The following is a 21,417-nucleotide window of genomic DNA, read 5'->3' on the forward strand; positions in this document are numbered from 1 at the left end:
GAGCTTTGTCCATAAAATGAAAGAAGCGCGCGATGAACTTTATTAACAGAGCATGCATAGTGATAGTAAAATTCAATAATTTGCAAGCGTCGTTCGTTTGTAAGACGAAACATGGTAAAATTATAGACCAAACTGAAGATGTTTGACAGTGAAACAAAACACGAAACGTGTGTGAGCTGTTTAAACCAGTGTTGCCAAAAAGATAATAGCTAAAAAATCACCTTTTAGCTCTCAGGGCTGAATTCTGTCAATCGCTTTTCTGTTTCAAGCCTTATCGCAGACTGCCGAAGCATGGGCTAACGACGAGAAGAAGCTTTGGAAGATCTTCGTGTAACAACTGTCAGAATTCTTTCTGAAACCTCTAACCACCTTGTGCTTCAGAAAAATTCTGCTAGGTCTTAGAGATCCGTTCACGCAGCTCATTGATGTTACGTGCCTTCACCGAATAGGTGAAGGTGACTGGAGTGCGGAGAGAACACCCCTGGGGTACTCCCAGTTTAACTCTACGGGACGCCTACACAGTGTTTCTTCACTCTAGGTATGATTGGTGTTATCGCATATGCAGTTCACAATCCACCTCTTCGTCGAGTTAGGGAAATCAGCTTCGATTATGTCATTAAAAGAGTGTGATGTGGCTGGCCGTATCAAATGCCCTTGCAAGATCGTTTAGATTGGATTGCACATTTGTCGGTATGTTATTATGTCATTATGTCATTAAAAGAGTGTGATGTGGCTGGCCGTATCAAATGCCCTTGCAAGATCGTTTAGATTGGATTGCACATTTGTCGGCCAATCTTAACGAACTTTGGTATATATCTTATGACTATTCACATTATTAATGAACGCAGTTATCAACCTAAATTCTCTTCAATACTTTTTTCGCAAGTATGTGCATTGTATGTGGCATTCGTCCAAACTACAATAAACGACCATATGTATTATATGCATGTGATAGTGACCTACATGACATAATTACCAGGTAGCGTACCGTAAACAGCGGTCAGCGGTCAACCAGTATTGGTTGTGTGTGTATGTGTGTTACTGTTAAGAACCTTACACAAAAACAACGAAAAATGGCGCGTAACATACATAAAATCAGAGTTGCACTAATCACTGATTTTGATAGATAGTGTAATCAATATTTTGTTGTTGGGCAACTGCCACTACTTGTAAATGAATATATCTTGAGTGACCCAGTAAAAAATGGCAAAATACGGCCTATCGGAAATGAAGGCAGATCGGATGGCTGGATGGACTCAGAAAGAATTCCCTATCCATCGGTATACTTATGGATTGGAGTCTCTTCTCCTGCCACTAAACCTCTAGATTTTAATAAAAAAAGCATGTTTGTTTATTATTATTGTTGTTTTTATTTTTAATTAATACCCATAATGGGGTTTGAGTTTATTTCATCGGTATTTTTGTTTTGTTTGGATAAAGCGCAAAACCGTTAATAGTGGTTAAAGTTAAATATGTATTTAGGTATGTTATGTTAATGACAATAGTTTGTTAAATACAATATTTTAAATATTTGATTTAAACATTTATTATTTGAAAGTATACAATATTAGTTAGATTGGTTGGTTGGTTTTTTGGTATTGTATTTTTCAGAATCGCTATTTGCATTTTGTATTGAGAAGGTAGATATTTTTTTTGTTTTGATATGGCTTTTCTATGGGGATATTTATGATAAATAATTAAAAATCCTAAATTATTCGAACATTATCGACTGTGCATGGACGAGCGATGAGCGACGAGGTCAGACCGTCATCGGGAGCTGCCCAAATAAAACAACGGTTACAAACTAAAACAATATAACAAATAAGCAGTACAAACGATGTATGTAAATACCCGTACTGTACGTGTTAACAATAAAGATATAAAAGTAGGTATTTCATAAGTTATTTGACTTTCGTATTCCTGTGGGCTTTTTCTCATTTTCGATTCGATATTCGAACACTTTTTCTCTGTAGATATACATAGAAGATATACGTGTAGGGCCAGGGATGTGGCAAGGGAAGAGAAATAGACGTTGTGTGTATGTACATTACTATAGATGAAGAAATTAACGAAGGCTACATTTACATAATGAAATTATGAAACTTGACTCATTATCACAAGTAAAAATTTTGATTATTGTTTGGTCAATTATTGGTTTAAATCCGCGGCACCATTCATCTCTTACGGGAATATCTTAGTTTTTTGTTTTTGCTTTTATTTATTTTTTCTAGTTTTTCTCTCTCGGGCACACATGTAATAATTGTGTAATACATTCAAAAGTGTACGAGTATGCTTGTCATATGTATGTATGTATATAAAAATTAAAACGACTTAACTACATTCTACATGTCATGCAAGACTGGAAACTGGTCACTAACCCCAAACATTTTACTTTCTATGGAAACACAAATCCAATATGAAGGAGATTCTATATATGCTATTGTCTAATGAACTGTTTATGAACCTAACATGATATCGTATGGAATAGTACAATAAAAAATGATAACAATTGTAGTTCAGACTATCCTCATGCCACGTGTCGCATACAAAGTTTGCTGGATAGAAAAAGGCCGAGTGGTCGCCTGACGGCGTAATGTTCGGATGTCCCTTATCACTGGGCAGAAAATTAAATCGGCAGCACTCAATGACAAGTGTCCCTGCTGATCCATTCTGAATGAGATGTTCTTGGGAAAATGTATTGTTGTTGTATTGCAGTGTGTTGTACACTGAGGAAAATTTGTAATTTTCGATAGCTTCAATATTGACATTTTGATGGTGAAGTAGACGTGGTACTAACCTGAACGTCCCAAACCTTGATTCGTCATCGACGGCAAAGCTATGATCAACTAATTTCTCTTATTGGGACTCAAGACCTGCTGTGTTTTATTTTAGTCCTATCCACTACAAGTCAGATGTTCCTGATAACATTTTAGAACAAAGTTGTACTGGTAAGTTATCGATAGCATTTAATAACAGATAAAAAGGATTAATTGTGTATTGCACTATATAGTTTTAAATAGAACACAGCAACTGTGTTTTTATATATGGGCCATTAGAAATTTCTAGATAAATTTATACCTAATGGTAGGCTTAAAAGTGCAAGCACTGATTTCAGTAAAAAAAGTTAAATTAACTCATTCTGAAAGTCAAAAATGCTCGCTTCTTCATATAAGTAATACCGGTTGAATATCCACCTTATAATAGGTCGGATTGACATCATTGCAAATTTTGCCCATGAACATTCCTCTAAGGAACAGGGGCAAACTTCTCACATACCAATGAATGCAGTCCGATTCAAGTTGTTTAGCTCAATGATAAGGAGTCTCCTTTTTATAGCCGAATCCGAACGGCGTGCCGCAGTGCGACACCTCTTTGGAGAGAAGTTTTACATGGCATATTAGCTCACAAATGTTGCCAGAACTAGGAGGGAAAACCACCGCTGAAAATATTTTCTTATGGTCTCGTCAGGATTCGAACCCAGGCGCGTTCAGCGTCATAGGAGGACATGCTAACCTCTGCGCTAGGCCGGCTTAACATCATTGTTTCTCAAAAATGGTAGATAGGTCTGATACAATTCAGTCCCACGATTTTAGCGAAACCAAATAAAAAATAAACCTTTTATGAGTTCAAGACCCATACCTGGAAGAACGGATCGTATGGCAGTTGTATCCAAATAAGGTCCGATCTAACCAATATTCTATCCGGGTAGCGAGGGATCTTTTAGAAATTATTGTACCCAATTTGCGTTTTATAGATGGTACATATAGACATTGGCCACCCTAGGGCTACATCAAGATATAGTTCGATAATATATATTTCAAATGTGTGTGCTTATATCTAACCGCCTTGTGTTTACGAACAAATAACTTTAAATCGAAAGTATTAAGTATTCCGTAACGCCCGTTATATTTAAGTGTAACGCCCGTTGCAAACGCTTTACACCGGTATTCACAAAAATTAATGTAGATTTGAAATAGGTTTATTCGACAGATTTCCCTTAGGGAACTGTTAAAAAAAAATCTAATTTAAGGCTTCATTGAGTTTTGTGAATAAGGCGGTTTATGCGGTTTGCAAGGTTATGAACTTGGTGGTAGAAAAAGATAAATCAGATAAAAGAAAATTTTATGAAGTTTCATGCCAGAAATTATTAAACGATGTTCATATGAGGAATTATGAGGCAACCAAGAGATTGGTGAAAGGCCTGCAAATTCAGCTTATTGCAACGGTAACGCCCGTTACGCTAGTTTTGATGGCCGTTACACATCCTATACTGGCAAAGCCTATGACATTAATTGATGGTTCGGTAAATGGAATAAAATTGCACAAAAAACATAAAAAGCTTCCAAATACATTTGTTCAGAAGATATATTCGTATATTTCAGTACAAATGTAACCAACTTCACAATGGGATTGCCCATATATTTACCTATTTACCAGTGTCTGTAAGCATAAACTATGAAAAAACTAAATAAAAGGCCGGAGTTCATAGAGAAGACCAAGCATTAATGATCAGACTTTGAGCAATGGGACGTGAGCTTCCCTGCTAGCCGAAACGTGCCTTTTATGGCTGGTACTTTGTTAGTTTCTCGCGACATTTTTTCGTGATTACTTTTTTTTAGATAATAGATGCAATTTATGGGCTCTGATATGATTTTGACAGAAATGGATTGGATCGGACCGGATAATTGTTTTTGCTTGTGCATCCGAAAGTGCAGCATTGACTCTATCACCAAACTGGCGAATTATTTCTAATTTTTTTAACCAACACCGTATAGTGCATGGTCTCGAGCATCAAGAACACACAATTGGAGTTGACAGCAGTGCAGCAGGTTCTATATGCGTTCTATGGATCATTTTAAATTGTTATGCCACTAAAATTCCCTTGTTGTTGTAGGCAGTTTGCAGTCGCCGAATTACCGACTTATTCTGAATTCGAATCCAAAGGCGATGGAAAATAAACGAGATGAGCTACACACATTTGATAAATAATAGTACCTGCAAGATCCGACATCATTGGAAGAGCCCAGCAGGCCTCGGTTTGGACACATGGTTAATGCGGCGTGTCAATGTACGTTTTCTGCCGTCAAAGGAAATCAGTATCGCTAATGTTGTGTCCCAGCAAACTTTGTATCCTCTTGGTGTAAAGGTACGTTCAGTTTAATCAAATATTTGATCCATCTTGTTTTGTGATTTTGCCCCAAAATATGTCCAATTCGTACATGATTTTGTGTTCACATTAGACAGATTCATTTGACACATTTTGTTTGTCCAAAAACAAATCAAATAGCGTTAACCATTAGATCAAAAAAGCATTTTATTTGCCCTACATTCGATTGGATGTAAAATTTGTGTTTCCTTACAATTTTTTTGTTAAATCAAACAACAAAGTTTACATGCAATCGAATATAGGGCAAATAAAAAGGCCTTTTTGATCCAATGGTTAACGCTATTTGGCAAACAAAATGTGTCTAATGTGAATAAAAAATCGAAAATGTACGAATTTGACATATTTTGGGGCAAAAATGACAAAACAACATGGATCAAATACTTGATTAGTCTGAATGTACCTAAGAACATGTTTAGTTACGATTTCTGTCATTTGTATGTAGCGTTTCTTTTGAAAACGCATGCAATGGTGTGTGTCGAGTGTGATAAAAGTTTAACACTACTTTCTGGTTCTATCTCTCTCACACGCTGTCGGTGCAAGGGAGATAGCATGGGGGTATTTAGGTTTTGGCTAATTTTTGTTCTATGAGCAATTTTTTTTTTGTTTAACGTTATGAGTATGGGTAATATGAGATTTTCATCATTGTTAGATACTTGTATATATATGTACGTATGTGTATTGTACGTGTGAAAATGTTTACTGGGAAATGTACGTATTACTTTTTAACCTGTAACAGAAGACAGAAGAAGAAGAAGATGGTAAGAACGTAAGATATGTGGTAGATAATATGCATGCGTGTGGCTTGGTCAATTTGATATGCGTGGAATTGTGTGAGAGGGGAAGGGGTGAAATTCGGTTTAGGGGGAAAAAACCCTAAGACTTCTGAGCAGAGTCGCTAGAACATTGGCCAGGCATTCGGCCTGCAATGCTAATTGGCCAGCATTGCCCATTTGCACACCCACCAATTCGCGAAAGCTGGAAGCCACATCGTGGACTTTCAAAACAATGTTGCGTGTCTGCAAGGGTGCCGAGGTGTGACGAGTCATGTCTTGAGTCAATTCAGTTATCCTGCGGATAGCTGTGAGACAAGAGGTTAAATGTTCTGGCAGCGACGTCGATAGCGACATGTCGGACATAGACAGTACAAGAAATTTAGAGGCCGTTACTAAAACTAGAGTTTGTTCTGTGAGTTCGTTTTTCGTTTTCTGGAACTTGTCCTCGTCTATGCTAGAACCGCCGCCGGCAGCTTGTGCAGCTGTACATTGGACTGCAACTTGATCAAGTTTTACCAGTAAGCCCGCCATAGCTACATCTGTTTTGGCCAGCAATGCTTCCGCGTCTATTATGTGACCATTCTTTATGATCAGTTTGGAGCCTGTGGTCGGAATGCCTTGAGCATTTGCGTGTGCATGACTTTGTGCGTATAGATATGGTGGCGGTTGAGCAAGTCGTTGTTCATGAATAACCGAAGAATACTGATTGAATTCTTGCTGTGCAGATGCGGCTGATGGGCTTGGAGCAGCCGTTAACTGTGGACTGGGTACGGCTGAATTGTTGGTTGAGGGAAACGTCCTGGTTTGGTTTAGCGGGGCAGGTGAAGGGGATAGAGTTTTCACTTCTATGGCTCCGGGGTAGTTCATAGGTAAAGGACTCTTTCTTAATGATGGTCTCGTGGCAATTGGAGGTAATGGAGGTTTCTTTGGGGCCAAGGGACTCACCATAGGCGATATGTTCGAATGCTCACGTTCTATATGCAGGGGTTGGTGCACAGTTGTGCGAGGTGGCAGCGTTGGTGGGGATTCTTTCAATTTGTTGGGTTGTGACCCGTTTCTTTCAGGCACTGGAGAAGAACAAGACGTCGATAGCATCTGTTTCTTTGGTGAATAGCGCTGTAAAAGTTCAACGCTTTTTGGTGGTCTTGCAGGCGCATTTTGTTCAATAGATTGAGATCTCGGTGGTAATTTCAAGTTCGCAATACTCAGACTCACTTCGCTTACATCCATACTAGTGTCGTCCTTCTTTGATTTTGGACAACATGAAAATTTACTTTTTCTTTCCACCGTGGCATACTCAATGACATGTCCCCTACTCTCTTCGGCGGGCTTGGGCGCAACTGGTGGTTTGTCATCTCGCTTGGCCGGAGAGGCATTGCTATACAAGCTTTCGCCTATGACACTAATCTGACGATTATTATTGGAGTTTCTCTCGATTTCATCTAAATTTGGAGGGGGTGGTATAATGAATGACATTATCTCTTCGGGTGTCAGTTCTTTAGCTGGTGTCGCCTTTTGTGTTGGGGGTGCAACTACGACTTTTTCTAGGAATTTGTCCAAGTCATGATCCCCCATATCGCCCAAAGGTTTTCTATTTAAATCGCCAAAGCCTTTGGGCGCTGCATTAAGTATGGACAGTGCATCTAACTCGTCCGGGGTCTGAGGTGGAGGAATGGCCCTAAGGTCGATTAAGTCGGTGTCGGTTTCAATAAAAGTATCTTCCCTTATTTCAAATCCATATATCTCCGATAATTTTTTGGCCGCCGTATCGGTGTCCTGGTTTAGATTATCTACGTTGCTTATTTCCTTAAGCTGCTTGAGATACTCCTTTAGATTGTAGTCTTTGGTTTCCATGCCAAAGTTATTGCTATCCGGACTGTGGAGACCGAAACTAGAGCGGTACACCAAATTTTGCTTGCGACTAGATTTCTCATTGGTATTAAGCAGAGAAGGTCTCCGAGTTGTGGGGGAATTGGTGGGGGACGCTATCGATTCCGAATCACTTTCACTTTGTGAAAAGTCACCCAGCGCTTGCAAATTGCTTAACAATTGGCTGAACCCGTTTACTTTGCGTTGGGGCAGTGGGCTTGAGGTATCTATCAGTGTTGGCTTCTTGCGTCTGACTTCCGGCTGATTCTCTCCAATGGAGATTAGTCCCTGCGTAATACCAGTTAAATCGTGATTTATGGTCTCAGCTAAGAGAACTAGAGAATCGCTATGTTTTAATGATCCTTGTTGAGGGGTCTCTTCATTGGAGGACATTTTACTGCTCAAACTGTCGCAGTCGCTATCGAATTCGATGACACCGCTAACATTTACATGGGCACTATTGAGGCCAGCAGTTGGGCTTTGCCATGTGTTGTAGTTGGCGTTTCCGGTCGCTGGCCTGAATTCATGCACTAATTCATCCTGCTCGTTCAAATACTGTTCGGAATTTTCAACCATTTTTTGCATCTCATGCACACGTCTCAAGACTTCTTCATTTTTAGATTCCATTTTAGCTGCACTGCTGAAGCATTGCGAGCGGTCCCCATAATTGCTGCCGCCTCCGCTGCTATCACTCATTCCCGAATCCTTGGCTTCCTCTAGAAGTTCAGTTGCCATGACACTATGAATGTCCAAATCCATCGCCGTTGTCGACAGCAATGGCGGCATCTTTGGAGACTGGCTTCGGTTGGAGATACTTATGGCCTTATCTGCCAAAAACTCAGCGGGTACCTGCTCACAGGTATCGCTAAAGGCATTCTCAGACTTTGTTTTGCTTGGATGATACGGAGGGGCCATAATAAAGCTCATGCTGTGGGCCCTATTATGGAATGGTGCCAAATAACTCCATGTTGCTGGTAAAACCGTGTGTTGAGCCAGGTATGGCGGTGAATTATCCTCGTCCATAGGGTCCCGCTCTTTTGAGACGGAAAGGGTTTTATCTTAGGACAAATAGCAATTAGAACATTGATCATGTGCCAAAACATCTTCCACTTACTCGTCATCAACTTGTAGTATCCAGCTAGACACAAAGAAAACTCGACGGCATCTCGGTCTTCCATGTAGAACTTTACGAACCGATCCCCTTGCATGTAGACACAAACGCTGCATGTCACATCATCTTCCCTAATTACGGAGACGTGGCTGATGTCGTCGATGGCTGAAATTGCCTGGGGCTGAAAGAAGATATCATCAAATTAGTTGATCATCCGTCGAAAAGGACTGAGCGCCTTACCACTGAATTTCTGGCACTAGATATTTGACTTAAACCAAAGCGTGGACTCACAAGCAGAACTCGTTCAACACCTTCCCTTTGGTTTGTGCTGAAGCATTTCGCACCATAACTAGGCAAACTGGCGATTATATCTAGATAGTGCAACTTTGCCTGAAGGGGGAAAACCAGCAAGACTAGGATATCAATGCGTTACGAAAGTGAAATGTCTTAATAATAACGCACCTGAAGTTGTGTCAAGACCTTCGCCGACGATCCCGTCATTTCGGCATTCATCTTTAGAAAATGTGAGATTAAGCGCCTCAACTCCTTTCGTTTCATGCCCTCTGATAGTGAGGCTGGTACAAAACGTTCTAGACCGAACTCTCGCCTTGCAAATGCAAAGACGTAATGTTAGCAAAGCTATATAAAGCAAATTTAATCCGATTATACTTACTCCACCATTTTGACGGAAAGTTTAGATGGATGGATGCCATTGGCTAAAGCATGTTGGTGCATATGAAGTGCTGCAAGTCGCAAAGCAACATCTGGCTGCAACTCTGGCGCAAACCGTTCTTGAGACACATCATTGCAGCACTGCAAGTACAAATAGTCTAAAGCATTTAGATCTCTTTGGGCCAGCTCAGCAGCGGATATGGGTACAAAAGTCACTCGAAAAAGACAACGCAGTTTGTGGGCTCCTGGTCGTGAGGCGATCTAAATTGAACGATCGGCCTTATTTATAAATCTTCCATTAAGGGGAAAGGCTAAAGGCAAGTATAACTTACTTTGGCTAATGATTCTTCGGGATCCAGTAGTGTTAGTTTGTTACGCTTAAGACTTTTGACATGTTCCAGAACAAGGCTAAATATATCTCCCGATGTGAAACACAGTTTGTCCAGTAGCGATGTGACTACGTCCTTTAAACAAACAAAAGATATTATACAATTTTGCGGCCGATATACCAACCTACTTGCACAGTGGTGGTGGCGTCATATTTGAACGATTTGGTTTGACCATTTTCCAGAAACACCTTCAATACATTGGCCATCGGTGGTACACAGATATCGCCCAGGGAAAATGCCGAAGGCTGACATGTGAAATCGAAAGCAGCTGTGAGTATTTTTAATTTTACAAAAATCGTGAATGATAGTACCTACCGGAAACAATGGGGCTCCATTCACGCAAACGCTTTCCGCAAAGCGTACTCGACTTGGTCTAGTCTTGAGTTTGGCCCTCTTGCCAGCAGACAATAAAGTTGACTTTCGACCCGGCGTTCTATTGTGAACGGGTTGGCACACCAGCAAAGTCACTTGGGAATCGCAAGCCCTCACTAACTGTATCACTCGATCTCTGGGTGCGTCTATCACATCTTCGCCATTGACAGCAAGGATATGATCTCCCGGCTGCAGTTTATTCATGCTGGGACCATCTTCGGTAACAAAGCGTACTATCACTGGACGCTCGCTTCCGGCCACAAATCCGAAGCCCATCGTCGGGCTGCGTTGTAGAATCACAACTCTAGGTTCAGGAGGTTTTTCATCCCATTTTACGCACTCTGGGGCCTCGTATGTTGACGTCTTGTTTAAATGACTGCAAAAGAGCGATATAGAGATCTTGCTACTGCTAGAGTAGGGGGTCATTTCACTCACTTGATAAAATATGAACGTCCTTTCGAATCGATGGCTCTCTCCCAACCATAGGGTAGCTCTTCACTTCTACTCCAATCCTCACAAGATGGTAACCATCCAGATGTTTGCGTTAAATGACTGGAAAATAGAAACAAAGAAGACTATTGTCAACTCTCTGGCATGAGTATGTTAATTTGCGGTAGGAGCAGTAAGTTCCTCATTGTCTTCATTGTCGAGATTGTTTAACATTCAAAATGTCTTCCTTTCATCTTGTTTTCTTAAGCCTGCCTTACTTTGTGTCCATATTCGAAGGTACTGCTGGGGGGTACGATTGCATGTGAGCGCAACTATGTTGTCAATGCCGTGAAAAGATTGCAGTGCAAAGTAAACCACAAAAACCATATCCCCCGATAAATAAGGTTTCCCATGGCGAAATGATTGGTCTTAGTTAAATGCTCATTCATTACTGTTGGATGGATGAATGCCTACTCGATGGCAGGAGGTGTACACTAGCATTTATATTGGAACGCTAGGCGAAAGTGTGGCAGCACAGTTCTTGGGCGTGTTGATAATTTCCATGCTACATGTTGGCTGATTGCCTGGCTGGCTGGCTGGCCGACTGGCTCTGGCGATGTGAATAATTAATTCAATTTGGTTTTGCCCGGTTATCTTTATTGTGTCAAAGCCATAAAGATCTAAGTGGGCTTGCGTTGGCTCCCTGCAAGCTGCTCCTGCTCTTTGTGCAGCTAAGTGAAAAATTACTTAAAACAATTTGCCTTAATTAACTTAATGTCATTGTTTGCTGTTATTCACTCGCTCGCTGCCTCGTTCGTTCGTTCGTCCCAAGGACGTATCCATGGAGGATTGTGGAGCACCATTTAATACACACACACACACACATGTACTACATGCTAGGCAAAGGCTGTAGTCAACAGCCTCACTCGGCCACTCAAGCATACGTTTATCCTTCCATCGGCCAGCAACAATACCAACAGAGCATAGTGTTGTTCTGTGTGTTTATAGAGAAGGTAATGTCAATTCGAAACATGTTGAGTTCCCATGCCGTGCTTTGTTTTCCTACCTTCCTTTCTTCCTTCACCTACCCTTTCACGATTCTACCCGTGACCTATGGCATTTGTATGGACTAATGTTCTGTTTTTCGTCTGCTTTGAAAGTCATTTAAGTTTGTTAAGTTTTCAATGGCTATGCGGTGTTTTGCTAAAGACAAAAACTTACTTGCAGTAATACAGTCGGCCCTCTTTGCCCAGATGAACACTCCAATGTTTGCTCTTTAGGTTGGCTTGTGCAGCCTCCAAATGGCGATCGATCTCTTCCCAATTTCCGATTGTTGCGGGAGTCACCGTAGCCAAGGCTCCCACACTTGAGCTAACGTTGCCATTGGACAAGAACGAGCTTTTAGTGCCGTCCACAAAACGTCCTGATGTTGTTGTTCCGGTTTCGCTTTGACTTCCGGGCGAGTTCGACAGCAACATGACTCCGCTTGAGTGCGTCGTTTGCGGTGAATATGTGGCGGAATGGTTAGTCGACATTGGCTTCTGTTCAGATGATTGTGATGCTGGTGTGAACGTTGATGGTGCTGGCGATACCAGGCAGCCGGCATTTTCCGATTTACTGCCCAAATTTATGCTGGATTGCGGGGATGAGGCTCTTGCCAAAAAGTTTATGGATTTATTTGTATTATTTATTGTTTGCACATCGCCATTGGACCGCCCTGAAGGCAAGAGCATCATTAAATACCATTCGCTGCAAAATGAAAAACATATAAAAGCTAATATGAAATTCCAAATATATCCACATATTAAGAGTTATGCTTAATATTATGCACTGAAACATAAAACTGAGAAGAATCGCTTAAGACACTTATACATTTTGGAAATTTCGCACTATACATCTCACTAAGGAAACTAATGCAAATATAACCACAAGCATTGCTTCCCCCTCAGGGGCTGGATTGCTTTCCGATTCAATTATAACCCTGTAGGAAGTTATTGTAGGGGTTAAGTGTCCCCAAGTCAACACTTTTGTCTACCATGCGCTTGACATTGTCACCAAATTGTCTACATTGTTTTAATTGACAGATGACAAACAAAAATTTTGTTTTTTTTTACTCGATGTCTCAATTGTTTTTTTGATAATGATTTTGCCGGTAGAAACAATTTTAAACTTCTTGTTTGTACTTAATAGACAAGTCAGACGAAGACAATTTTTGGTGATGATGCTAAATGCAACGGACATCAGGTATTTAGACAGGGCAATTTTCGACGGATGGTTTGGCAGCTATGCAAAGATTCCCATTTTTATGAAAGTTTTTTTCTTACTTAATTTAAACAAATAAATAAACTTTGATGCAAGCCGTATTAATTAGGTGGCCCCCCATCAACCCAGCTGATAGAATTTGATACGTCAACTTCAAAAAAATATATTTTTATTTACATTTTGTTTGCTGCTGTTATGGTGTCCAACAACCTCAATCGCTGGAAACTTCACTCAAGAAAATTTAGGTCCATTGAGTAGCCCCCAAAAAGTTTCAAAAAGAGCAAAATAACACAGATAAAATGTCAGACACTAGAATGAAAAAGGATCCAAAATGCATGACAAAACGGCGGTAAGGCGGGCTGGAGAGTTTCCTACAATCTGCCATTTAGAGCTATATTAGTCAAGAACGGTAAAAGGACTATGCGCCTGAAGATAGCCATAGTCCGGCAATTATTCCCGCAATTTTAGCGCTGTGTCGAAATAGGTGCTCAACCATCTATAACTTATCCTCATCCCCACACATCAAACGTATGTCCGTCATGTGTCCAGGGCGACATCAAAGTCCTAACATTGCAATGAGAGCGGTAGGTCCACCCCATCTAGGTGAGATACCCTGAACACACCAACACACAAACTTTACCTTTCGGGAGATACATCAAGCCCACACGACCACACACCGTAATGACAACGTCGTCTTAGTAGCAAACAAACTTAAACCATCATCTTGTAATGACTTGAACATCCCACGGATGTCCAAGAGCCTCAAAAAGTCATACAAAAACCCCTTATGTGGTGATTGAGCTCTAGTCACAATCTTCCAATTTGAGCCCTTTGCAGGTAGTAAGCTAATTATTTTGCAGCATTCAATGTCGGCTTTGTTAGAAATCAACTTTACTACTTTAGTTTATAAACGATAATTTTTAACAATTGTTCTTTGAATTCATAATTTGTCAATTTGTATAAAATATTTTTTCATTCTCTATTAATAAATCGTTGAAGATAGTCTTCTAAATATTCCTTTGTAAGCGTACTCTAATAGGTTATGGGCCATTATGGATTTAGTTAAGACGTCGTTCACGAAGCTCAACGCTGATAATTACCATCTTTGGAAATTTAAGATGGAGTTAATTTTACGGAGAGAAGGCGCTTGGAAATGTATTATCGAATCTGTTCCAGAGGTAGCAAATAATGAATGGGAGAAAAATGACGAAAATGCCAGAATATTAATCGGATTATCTGTGGAGGACAACCAACTTTTGCTCATCAGAAAGGCTACTACGGCGAAGGAATCATGGAATATTTTAAAATCGCATCATGAGAAGGACAATCTTGGCAGTAGCGTAAGAATTATGAGGAAAATTTGTAGTATGAAATTCAATATGGAGAATACCATGGCTGACCATATATCTGAAATGAAAATTTTATTCGAGAAACTAGAAGCAATTGGAGAAACATTCTCGGAACGTTGGGTCGTTGCGATGTTGCTCAGTAGTCTACCATCTTCTTTTGATACATTAGTCACAGCATTAGAGGCACGAAAACTGGAAGAATTGACTGTAAATGTGGTAGAAAACAGTTTGCTTGAGGAATATCAACGCCAAGCAAAGGATGCAATTCCGAACACAGTTTTAAAAACTTCAAAGATTTTTCAAAATAAGCAAGATGATAACATTGGAAAACGTTGCCATTACTGCAAGTTAAAGGGTCATCTAAAGAAAAATTGCTGGAAGCTAAAGAAGGACAGAAACAACAATGAAACCAAGCAGCATGCAAACAGTGTTGAAATTGAAAGACATCATATTTTCTCAACAGCACCACGTTTTCAAACATCAGGATGGATAATTGATTCAGGGGCAACCTGTCACATTAGTACAAGACGTAATGATTTTATCAAATTTGATAATACAAGCCGTGAAACAGTTTCGGTAGCAAATGGTCAAACTGTTACATCAAGTGGTAAAGGAAGCTGTCAACTGGTAATGTATAATTCAAATGGTGAAAAGACAAAAGTGACGGTGGAAGACGTTTTGTATATACCATCGTTTCATGGAAATTTGATTTCAGCCTCAAAAGTACTGAAGAAAGGTTATAAAATTGGTTTTCAAGGCGCAGAGTGCAAGATACGAACTAACATCGGTGAAGAAATTGGGGTAGGAGATATAAGTAACGGATTGGTTCTACTTAGGCAACAACCGAATCATCAAGCGATGGTTGTTAAATGCAATTCTCAAACCTGTCAACATTATTGGCATAAAATTTTCGGACACCGGGATGTTGATGCAGTCAAGACGATGCAGAAAAATAAAACAGCTAGTGAGTTTAAAATTGTTGATTGTGGAGTGAGACAAGCTTGTGATGTGTGCGTAAGCTGCAAAATGACAAGAGCTCCATTTAGCAAATCATCTGATTCAAAATCTGAAGCAGTAATGGATTTAGTGCACTCAGATGTTTGCGGTCCCATGCAAACGGAAACTCCTGGAAGAAAGAAGTATTTTCTTACATTTATCGATGACTACAGCCGTCATACCAAGTTGTATTTGCTCAATAATAAGGCTGAAGTGTTCGAGAAGATAAAAGCTTATATGGAAATGGTCAAAAACAAGTTCGGTAAATATCCTAATGTACTTAGATCTGATAATGGAGGGGAGTACACAGCGAAACGTGTTCAAAACTATCTTGAAAGTATAGGAGTTCAATGTCAGTACACAGTTCCCTACTCACCTCAACAAAATGGAGTAGCGGAGAGGAAAAACCGAAGCTTAGCTGAGATGGCGAGATGTCTATTGGCAGAATCAGGATTACCAAATATGTATTGGGGTGAAGCTGTCATGACTGCCAATTATTTACAAAATCGTTTGGTAAGCAAAACCATCAGTTCTACACCATTTGAGTTGTGGGAAAACAAAAAGCCAAACATAAATCATCTTCGTATTTTCGGGTCAAAGGCATATGTTTTGTCACCAGATGTTAAAAGGCGAAAGCTGGATACAAAAGCTCAGATACTAACATTTATGGGTTATGATGAACACTCGAAGGGATATAGACTCGCAGATCTCAGAACAAAGAAAATTACTATAAGCAGAGATGTAAAGTTTATTGACACCGCTATAAATAACCAAAATGTGCAATTCCAGAATAACCAAAAGGAAGAGGTTTTTGTTGAAGGTGAATTCAAACCAACCATGTCAAATTTTATAAATCGTTCTTTCGAAGAACAATCTTGTGATGGTGATTCATTTTGCAGTATAGATCAAGAAAATATTGATGACTTAGAGATTAATGCTCATGAAGCCGAGAACGCTAATGAAGAAGTTATTTCGTCAAAAGAATTGGTACAAAAAGATATTAGTCAGAACGATATATCTAATATTCGCACAGATTCTGGAGTTCGTATATCAAATAGGTCGACAAAGGGCAAGCCTCCAGAAAAGTTAACACTAATGAGTTCTGCGGTTTCTGACATTGTTGAACCAAAAACATACACGGATGCAGTAAATTCGAAGCAGCGCGACAAATGGATGGAAGCAATGACCGACGAAATGTCGTCTCTGAAAGACAATCATACATGGGAGATTGTTCCGAAACCTAACAACAAGAATGTTATAGGCTGTAAATGGACATTCAAACTAAAGCGCGACGCAAACGGCATAGTTCAGCGTTATAAAGCAAGGTTAGTTGCACGTGGGTTTAGTCAAAAGTTCGGACAAGACTACGACGAAGTTTTCGCACCCGTGGTTAGACAGTCTACTTTGCGTACTTTGTTGTCTGTTGCTGGTGTTAAGAAAATGACAGCAGTTCATATGGATGTGAAATCTGCTTTCCTCAATGGTGAAATTGAAGAGGAAATCTATATGAAGCAACCGCCAGGATTTGAGAAAAATGGTGAAACACAAGTAGAATGTTTAATGAAATTAAATTTCGACATCACTAATCTTGGAAACGTTTGTCACTACCTTGGTTTAGAGGTTATAAAAGACAATGAATTTAATTATTGCATTCGCCAGAAAACATTTATTGAGAATTTACTTACAAAATTTGGAATGCAGGATTGCAAAAGTTCGAAGTACCCACTTGATCCTGGTTACGGCAAGACGGAATCTAAACTCTTACCAGAAAATACAAGGTACCGGGAACTTATTGGATCTCTCCTGTACATAAGCGTGAATTCTAGGCCAGACATTGCGGCAAGTGTATCTATACTAGCACAAAAGGTGTGTTGCCCAACAAACGCCGATTGGACCGAGCTAAAAAGGGTTCTTAAATATTTGAAGGGCACCGCACACCATCTACTTCGACTCAGTGATGTAAACACTCCAGAAAAGAATACACTCATGGGCTATGCTGATGCGAATTGGGCGGAAAACAGAATCGACAGAAAATCAAATTCTGGATTCATTTTTCAAATGAATGGAGGTTCAGTAAACTGGTCCTGCAAGAAACAAACATGTGTATCTCTTTCTTCGACAGAAGCAGAGTTCATAGCTTTGTCAGAGGCATGCAAGGAGGCATTGTGGTTACGAGAATTATTAAATGATATGATGCTAAAGCAAAGTAAACCAACCATCATCTACGAAGATAACCAAAGCTGTTTACGGATGATAAAGAACGAGAAACTTAGCAATAGAACAAAACACATCGACACTAAAATATACTTTGTCAAAGATCATATAAAATCAAATCATATTCAATGTATATACTGCCCCACGGAGGATATGTTAGCTGACATGTTGACCAAGCCTCTGACAGCAATCAAAATAACAAAATTCAGAGAGCAATCTGGAATACAAATTGAGGAAGGGTGTTAGAAATCAACTTTACTACTTTAGTTTATAAACGATAATTTTTAACAATTGTTCTTTGATATGTTCATAATTTGTCAATTTGTATAAAATATTTTTTCATTCTCTATTAATAAATCGTTGAAGATAGTCTTCTAAATATTCCTTTGTAAGCGTACTCTAATAGGCTTCACTTGCTAACAATCTACCGCTACAATAATCTAGTGAAAGCTATTTAAGCCTGCCATCTTGGTGATTTTTTGGGTTAAGCCTTTGCAGGAATAGGAATTTTCAAAATTTTAAAATTAGTTTTTTCTTGCTTGACACTCAAAAATAAATAAAGTTCTTGCCCTGAAGCCAAAGTCTAAGCAAATTTGCCGAAAATTTTAAATGTCACGGCGTGTAGAATTTTATTCGCCTTGGTTATAAATTTTGACGTATCACGTATATCCCAAAAAAGATGCTTTGTTGTAGCAATTCGCCGATGCGGTCAATAGTAAGTCGGTATAGGGGTCTCAGACGAATCGAATATTTCGAGGTGTTACAAACGAAAAGACGACATTAGAATACCCCCAACCTACGGTGCAGGGTATAGAAAGCGTAATAATGGCCAGATGGCCACTTTATGTATAGTACATGTGACATAAAGTGGCTAGATAGAGCAAAATGAAATGAGTTTAAAAGTTGTCCATATAATGTGTGAAGCAGATATTGAACTCCTAGGTTTTCTCATTTTGGTACCTATTTTGCAAAATGTCTTTCTGAAAACACTTCATTCATTTCATTGATGGTTGTACTCTTGCCCTGTATTTGATACAATATAATACTCCATTCCATCGCAATGTGGTATGTGGCGAGGATTCTTTTGCCAAAAACTACTTGGTTAACATAAAAGAGATCTTTGATAGAAACAAGTTCAGGCTTGGTATGACACACATTCAGCTTTGCCGTCGAAGAACATGTTTTGTATTGTGAATCGTATTCAATATCAATGTTTGGTAACATACAGGGGAGAAATTCCTCCTTCCTTTAACGTTGGGAGCGGAACAGCCGGTTTAAGCAGAAGAAAAAAAGAGCCCATGACACACATAGACTTTCTGCATATCTGCATGGTTTCATTTTAATACAGGCTACGGAACTTTTATTAGAATAAGAGTTTAATACACGTCTGTAGCTCATAGCAGGTTACAAATGATAATCGGATAAATCTTTATCTAATAGATTGCAATTTTTTGAAAAGAGCCTAAAACTCAAAAGATTGTTTTGGGATGATTAAAAAATTTTTTTGTTCCAACACTTTTTCAAAATTTAAGTAAGACTTTTCATGCCATATCTCTGTAAATGTGCAAAATATCATCAAATCGGATTAGATCGGAACTAAAGCGGGGTGGTATGATGTTTGGCCCCACTTAATTCCAAACAGGTAGGTTTATGGAGAACAACAGCAAAATTGTGGGGTGGGGGGCTATTTTAGACCATTTGAGGCCTTTTTTCAAGCAGCAATTAGGGCCAATGAAGTTTTCCTCAAATTGGGGGTATATACGATTGCGGTATATTTTCATTTTACTGTGGGCCTTATTTCACTATTTTGGCTCTACAAATTGGGGGGACATTTTGTCAAAAATCTTGGCTGATTTTTGAAAATATCTTTATCTGCAGCGCATAACAGCACATTATAAATATTTAAAAAATAAAATATTCCAAAAAAATAAAACATATTTTCAAACAATCGCGCGATTTTTTTAAATATTTTTGGCTGCAGCACTTTGTGACGAGAACCAAACACAATTAAAATTTTCCAAAATTTGCGCGATTTCTGAAAATATTATTTGCCGGCGGCGATTTCTGTCACATAATAATAAAACAAAAAAGGAAAAATATTTTCAAAATATAGCTTGATTTTTTTTCAGAATTTTTGGCCTGTAGGGCTTCCTTCCAAAAAAAAAAACATTAAAATATATTTGCGAAATCGGGCGATTTTTTAAAATATGTTGGCTTGCAGCGCTTTCTGATACGTCCCAAAATAAAAATACAGTCGAACTTCCCCATAATGAACGATGAGCCAATTCTTCATCGACTTGTTCTTCTTCATCGTTATCTGAATATGTGGATTTAAAAGTAATTTGGCATTAAGCATTGCTTCATCAATAATTAAGCATTGCCTAATCAATAATTAAGCATTGCTTCACCAATATCCTCAAAAAGACAGGTTGGAAGCCTTTTCCGATTACTGTTAAATTGCTCGTCTTCTAAATTTTTACGAATTACAGCTTTTTTTTTTTTTTTAATATTGGGTTGCCCAAGGCGTTTAAGGTGCATATCACAAGCGTTGATTCGGTTTGTTAAATGAATTTCTTTCAATACATGTGGTACCCATATTAAAATTGACGCCAAACAAACAAATGTAAACAAAATTTCGCGCACTTTTTTTCTAAAGCAAGCTAAAAGTAACAGCTGATAACTGACAGAAGAAAGAATGCAATTACAGAGTCACAAGCCGTTGAAAAAATTTGTCAACGCCGACTATATTACTACTATATTACCGACAATTACTTTTTGGGCAACCCAATATTTGATAACGTAGTGGGCAGAATTCCAAACTGCTTAGCTACGTCTTTTTTTTACTCCTTCTTCAACTTTACTGATTGCTGGAGCTTCTTGCGTATAACTATCGTCGTCATACAGCTCGTGGTTCGTACGTCGCGTATATTCTCCATTATCGCAAACTGGTTCATATATTTTACGAAGAGTCTTTCTCTCAAATACTCCAAGCACTGCCTGATCTGCTTTCACAAGTACCCATGCATCAGAACCATATAACTACAGGGTTGGTCTGTCAAAAGGTGGCATTGCTTCTAAACTGGTTACTTAGTCCAAAGTAGCATCTGTTCTCCAGTATTATTCTTCGCTTAATCTTAAAACTGGTGTCAATCGCTTCGGTTACGGCGGTGCCGAGGTAGATAATGTTACTGACTATCTCAAAGTTGTGGTTCCTAACTTTCTCCATTTTCTTTATCTGCCCGGTCGTACAAGGGGTTCTGGGAGTTGAAACCATCCATTTCGGCTTTCAGACCCATTTTCACTGACTCTCTTTCGATTCTTTCAAAGATTCCGGTGACCGACCTATGATGTCGATGTCGTCGTAATGATCACAAGTGTGAAAATTATAAGAATTATCTATTGGGTAAAATGAAAAGCAGTCAGCGAGCAAAATTCGAATCGGAAGTTGTCTCCTTTAGAATACAGCCTCAAAAACTCGAAGATACCATTGCTACTTTAAAGTTTCGCAGTTTCGGCTGCATTCCAAACCGTGCCAAATTATGATATAGCTGCCCTATATGGCATGAAACTACATTTATAGCAATGTACGTAAGCAATTTGAGCCGCTGTTTTAAAGGGTGCGAGGAAGTGGAATTTTTTATTGAATGTTTTCCAATAGTCGTTGCAAAAATTATTGGCACTGTATTGCCGAATCACTCAACGATCTAGACAATGGAATGCCACAGTTCCACAGTTGATGCCATTAGAAACCATTTCATCAATGTTTGCTCCACATTCTCCGCAACCACAAAAGGAAACCCATCCATTCATCATC

The 21,417-nt window shown here is 39.2% G+C and overlaps 1 protein-coding gene across 1 annotated transcript in view; it reads right to left on the reverse strand.

Annotated features, from left to right (window-relative positions):
• Window positions 1-1,346: 1,346 nt before the first annotated feature.
• The window catches only part of LOC106087945 (uncharacterized), a 68,358-nt gene continuing 48,287 nt past the window's right edge, over window positions 1,347-21,417 (reverse strand). Inside the window, exons 3-12 of the mRNA XM_013253170.2 lie at window positions 12,004-12,531; window positions 10,789-10,905; window positions 10,297-10,729; window positions 10,110-10,226; window positions 9,925-10,056; window positions 9,594-9,853; window positions 9,383-9,527; window positions 9,161-9,310; window positions 8,924-9,101; window positions 1,347-8,867 (exon numbers count right to left, since the gene is read on the reverse strand). Coding sequence (XP_013108624.2) covers window positions 6,025-8,867; window positions 8,924-9,101; window positions 9,161-9,310; window positions 9,383-9,527; window positions 9,594-9,853; window positions 9,925-10,056; window positions 10,110-10,226; window positions 10,297-10,729; window positions 10,789-10,905; window positions 12,004-12,518 — 4,890 coding nt within the window. The 5' untranslated portion in view covers window positions 12,519-12,531 and the 3' untranslated portion in view covers window positions 1,347-6,024. The remainder of the gene's footprint in view (window positions 8,868-8,923; window positions 9,102-9,160; window positions 9,311-9,382; window positions 9,528-9,593; window positions 9,854-9,924; window positions 10,057-10,109; window positions 10,227-10,296; window positions 10,730-10,788; window positions 10,906-12,003; window positions 12,532-21,417) is intronic.

The sequence above is a fragment of the Stomoxys calcitrans genome, chromosome 2 (genome assembly GCF_963082655.1).
Source record: "Stomoxys calcitrans chromosome 2, idStoCalc2.1, whole genome shotgun sequence".
In the NCBI taxonomy this organism is placed as follows: Eukaryota; Metazoa; Arthropoda; class Insecta; order Diptera; family Muscidae; genus Stomoxys; species Stomoxys calcitrans.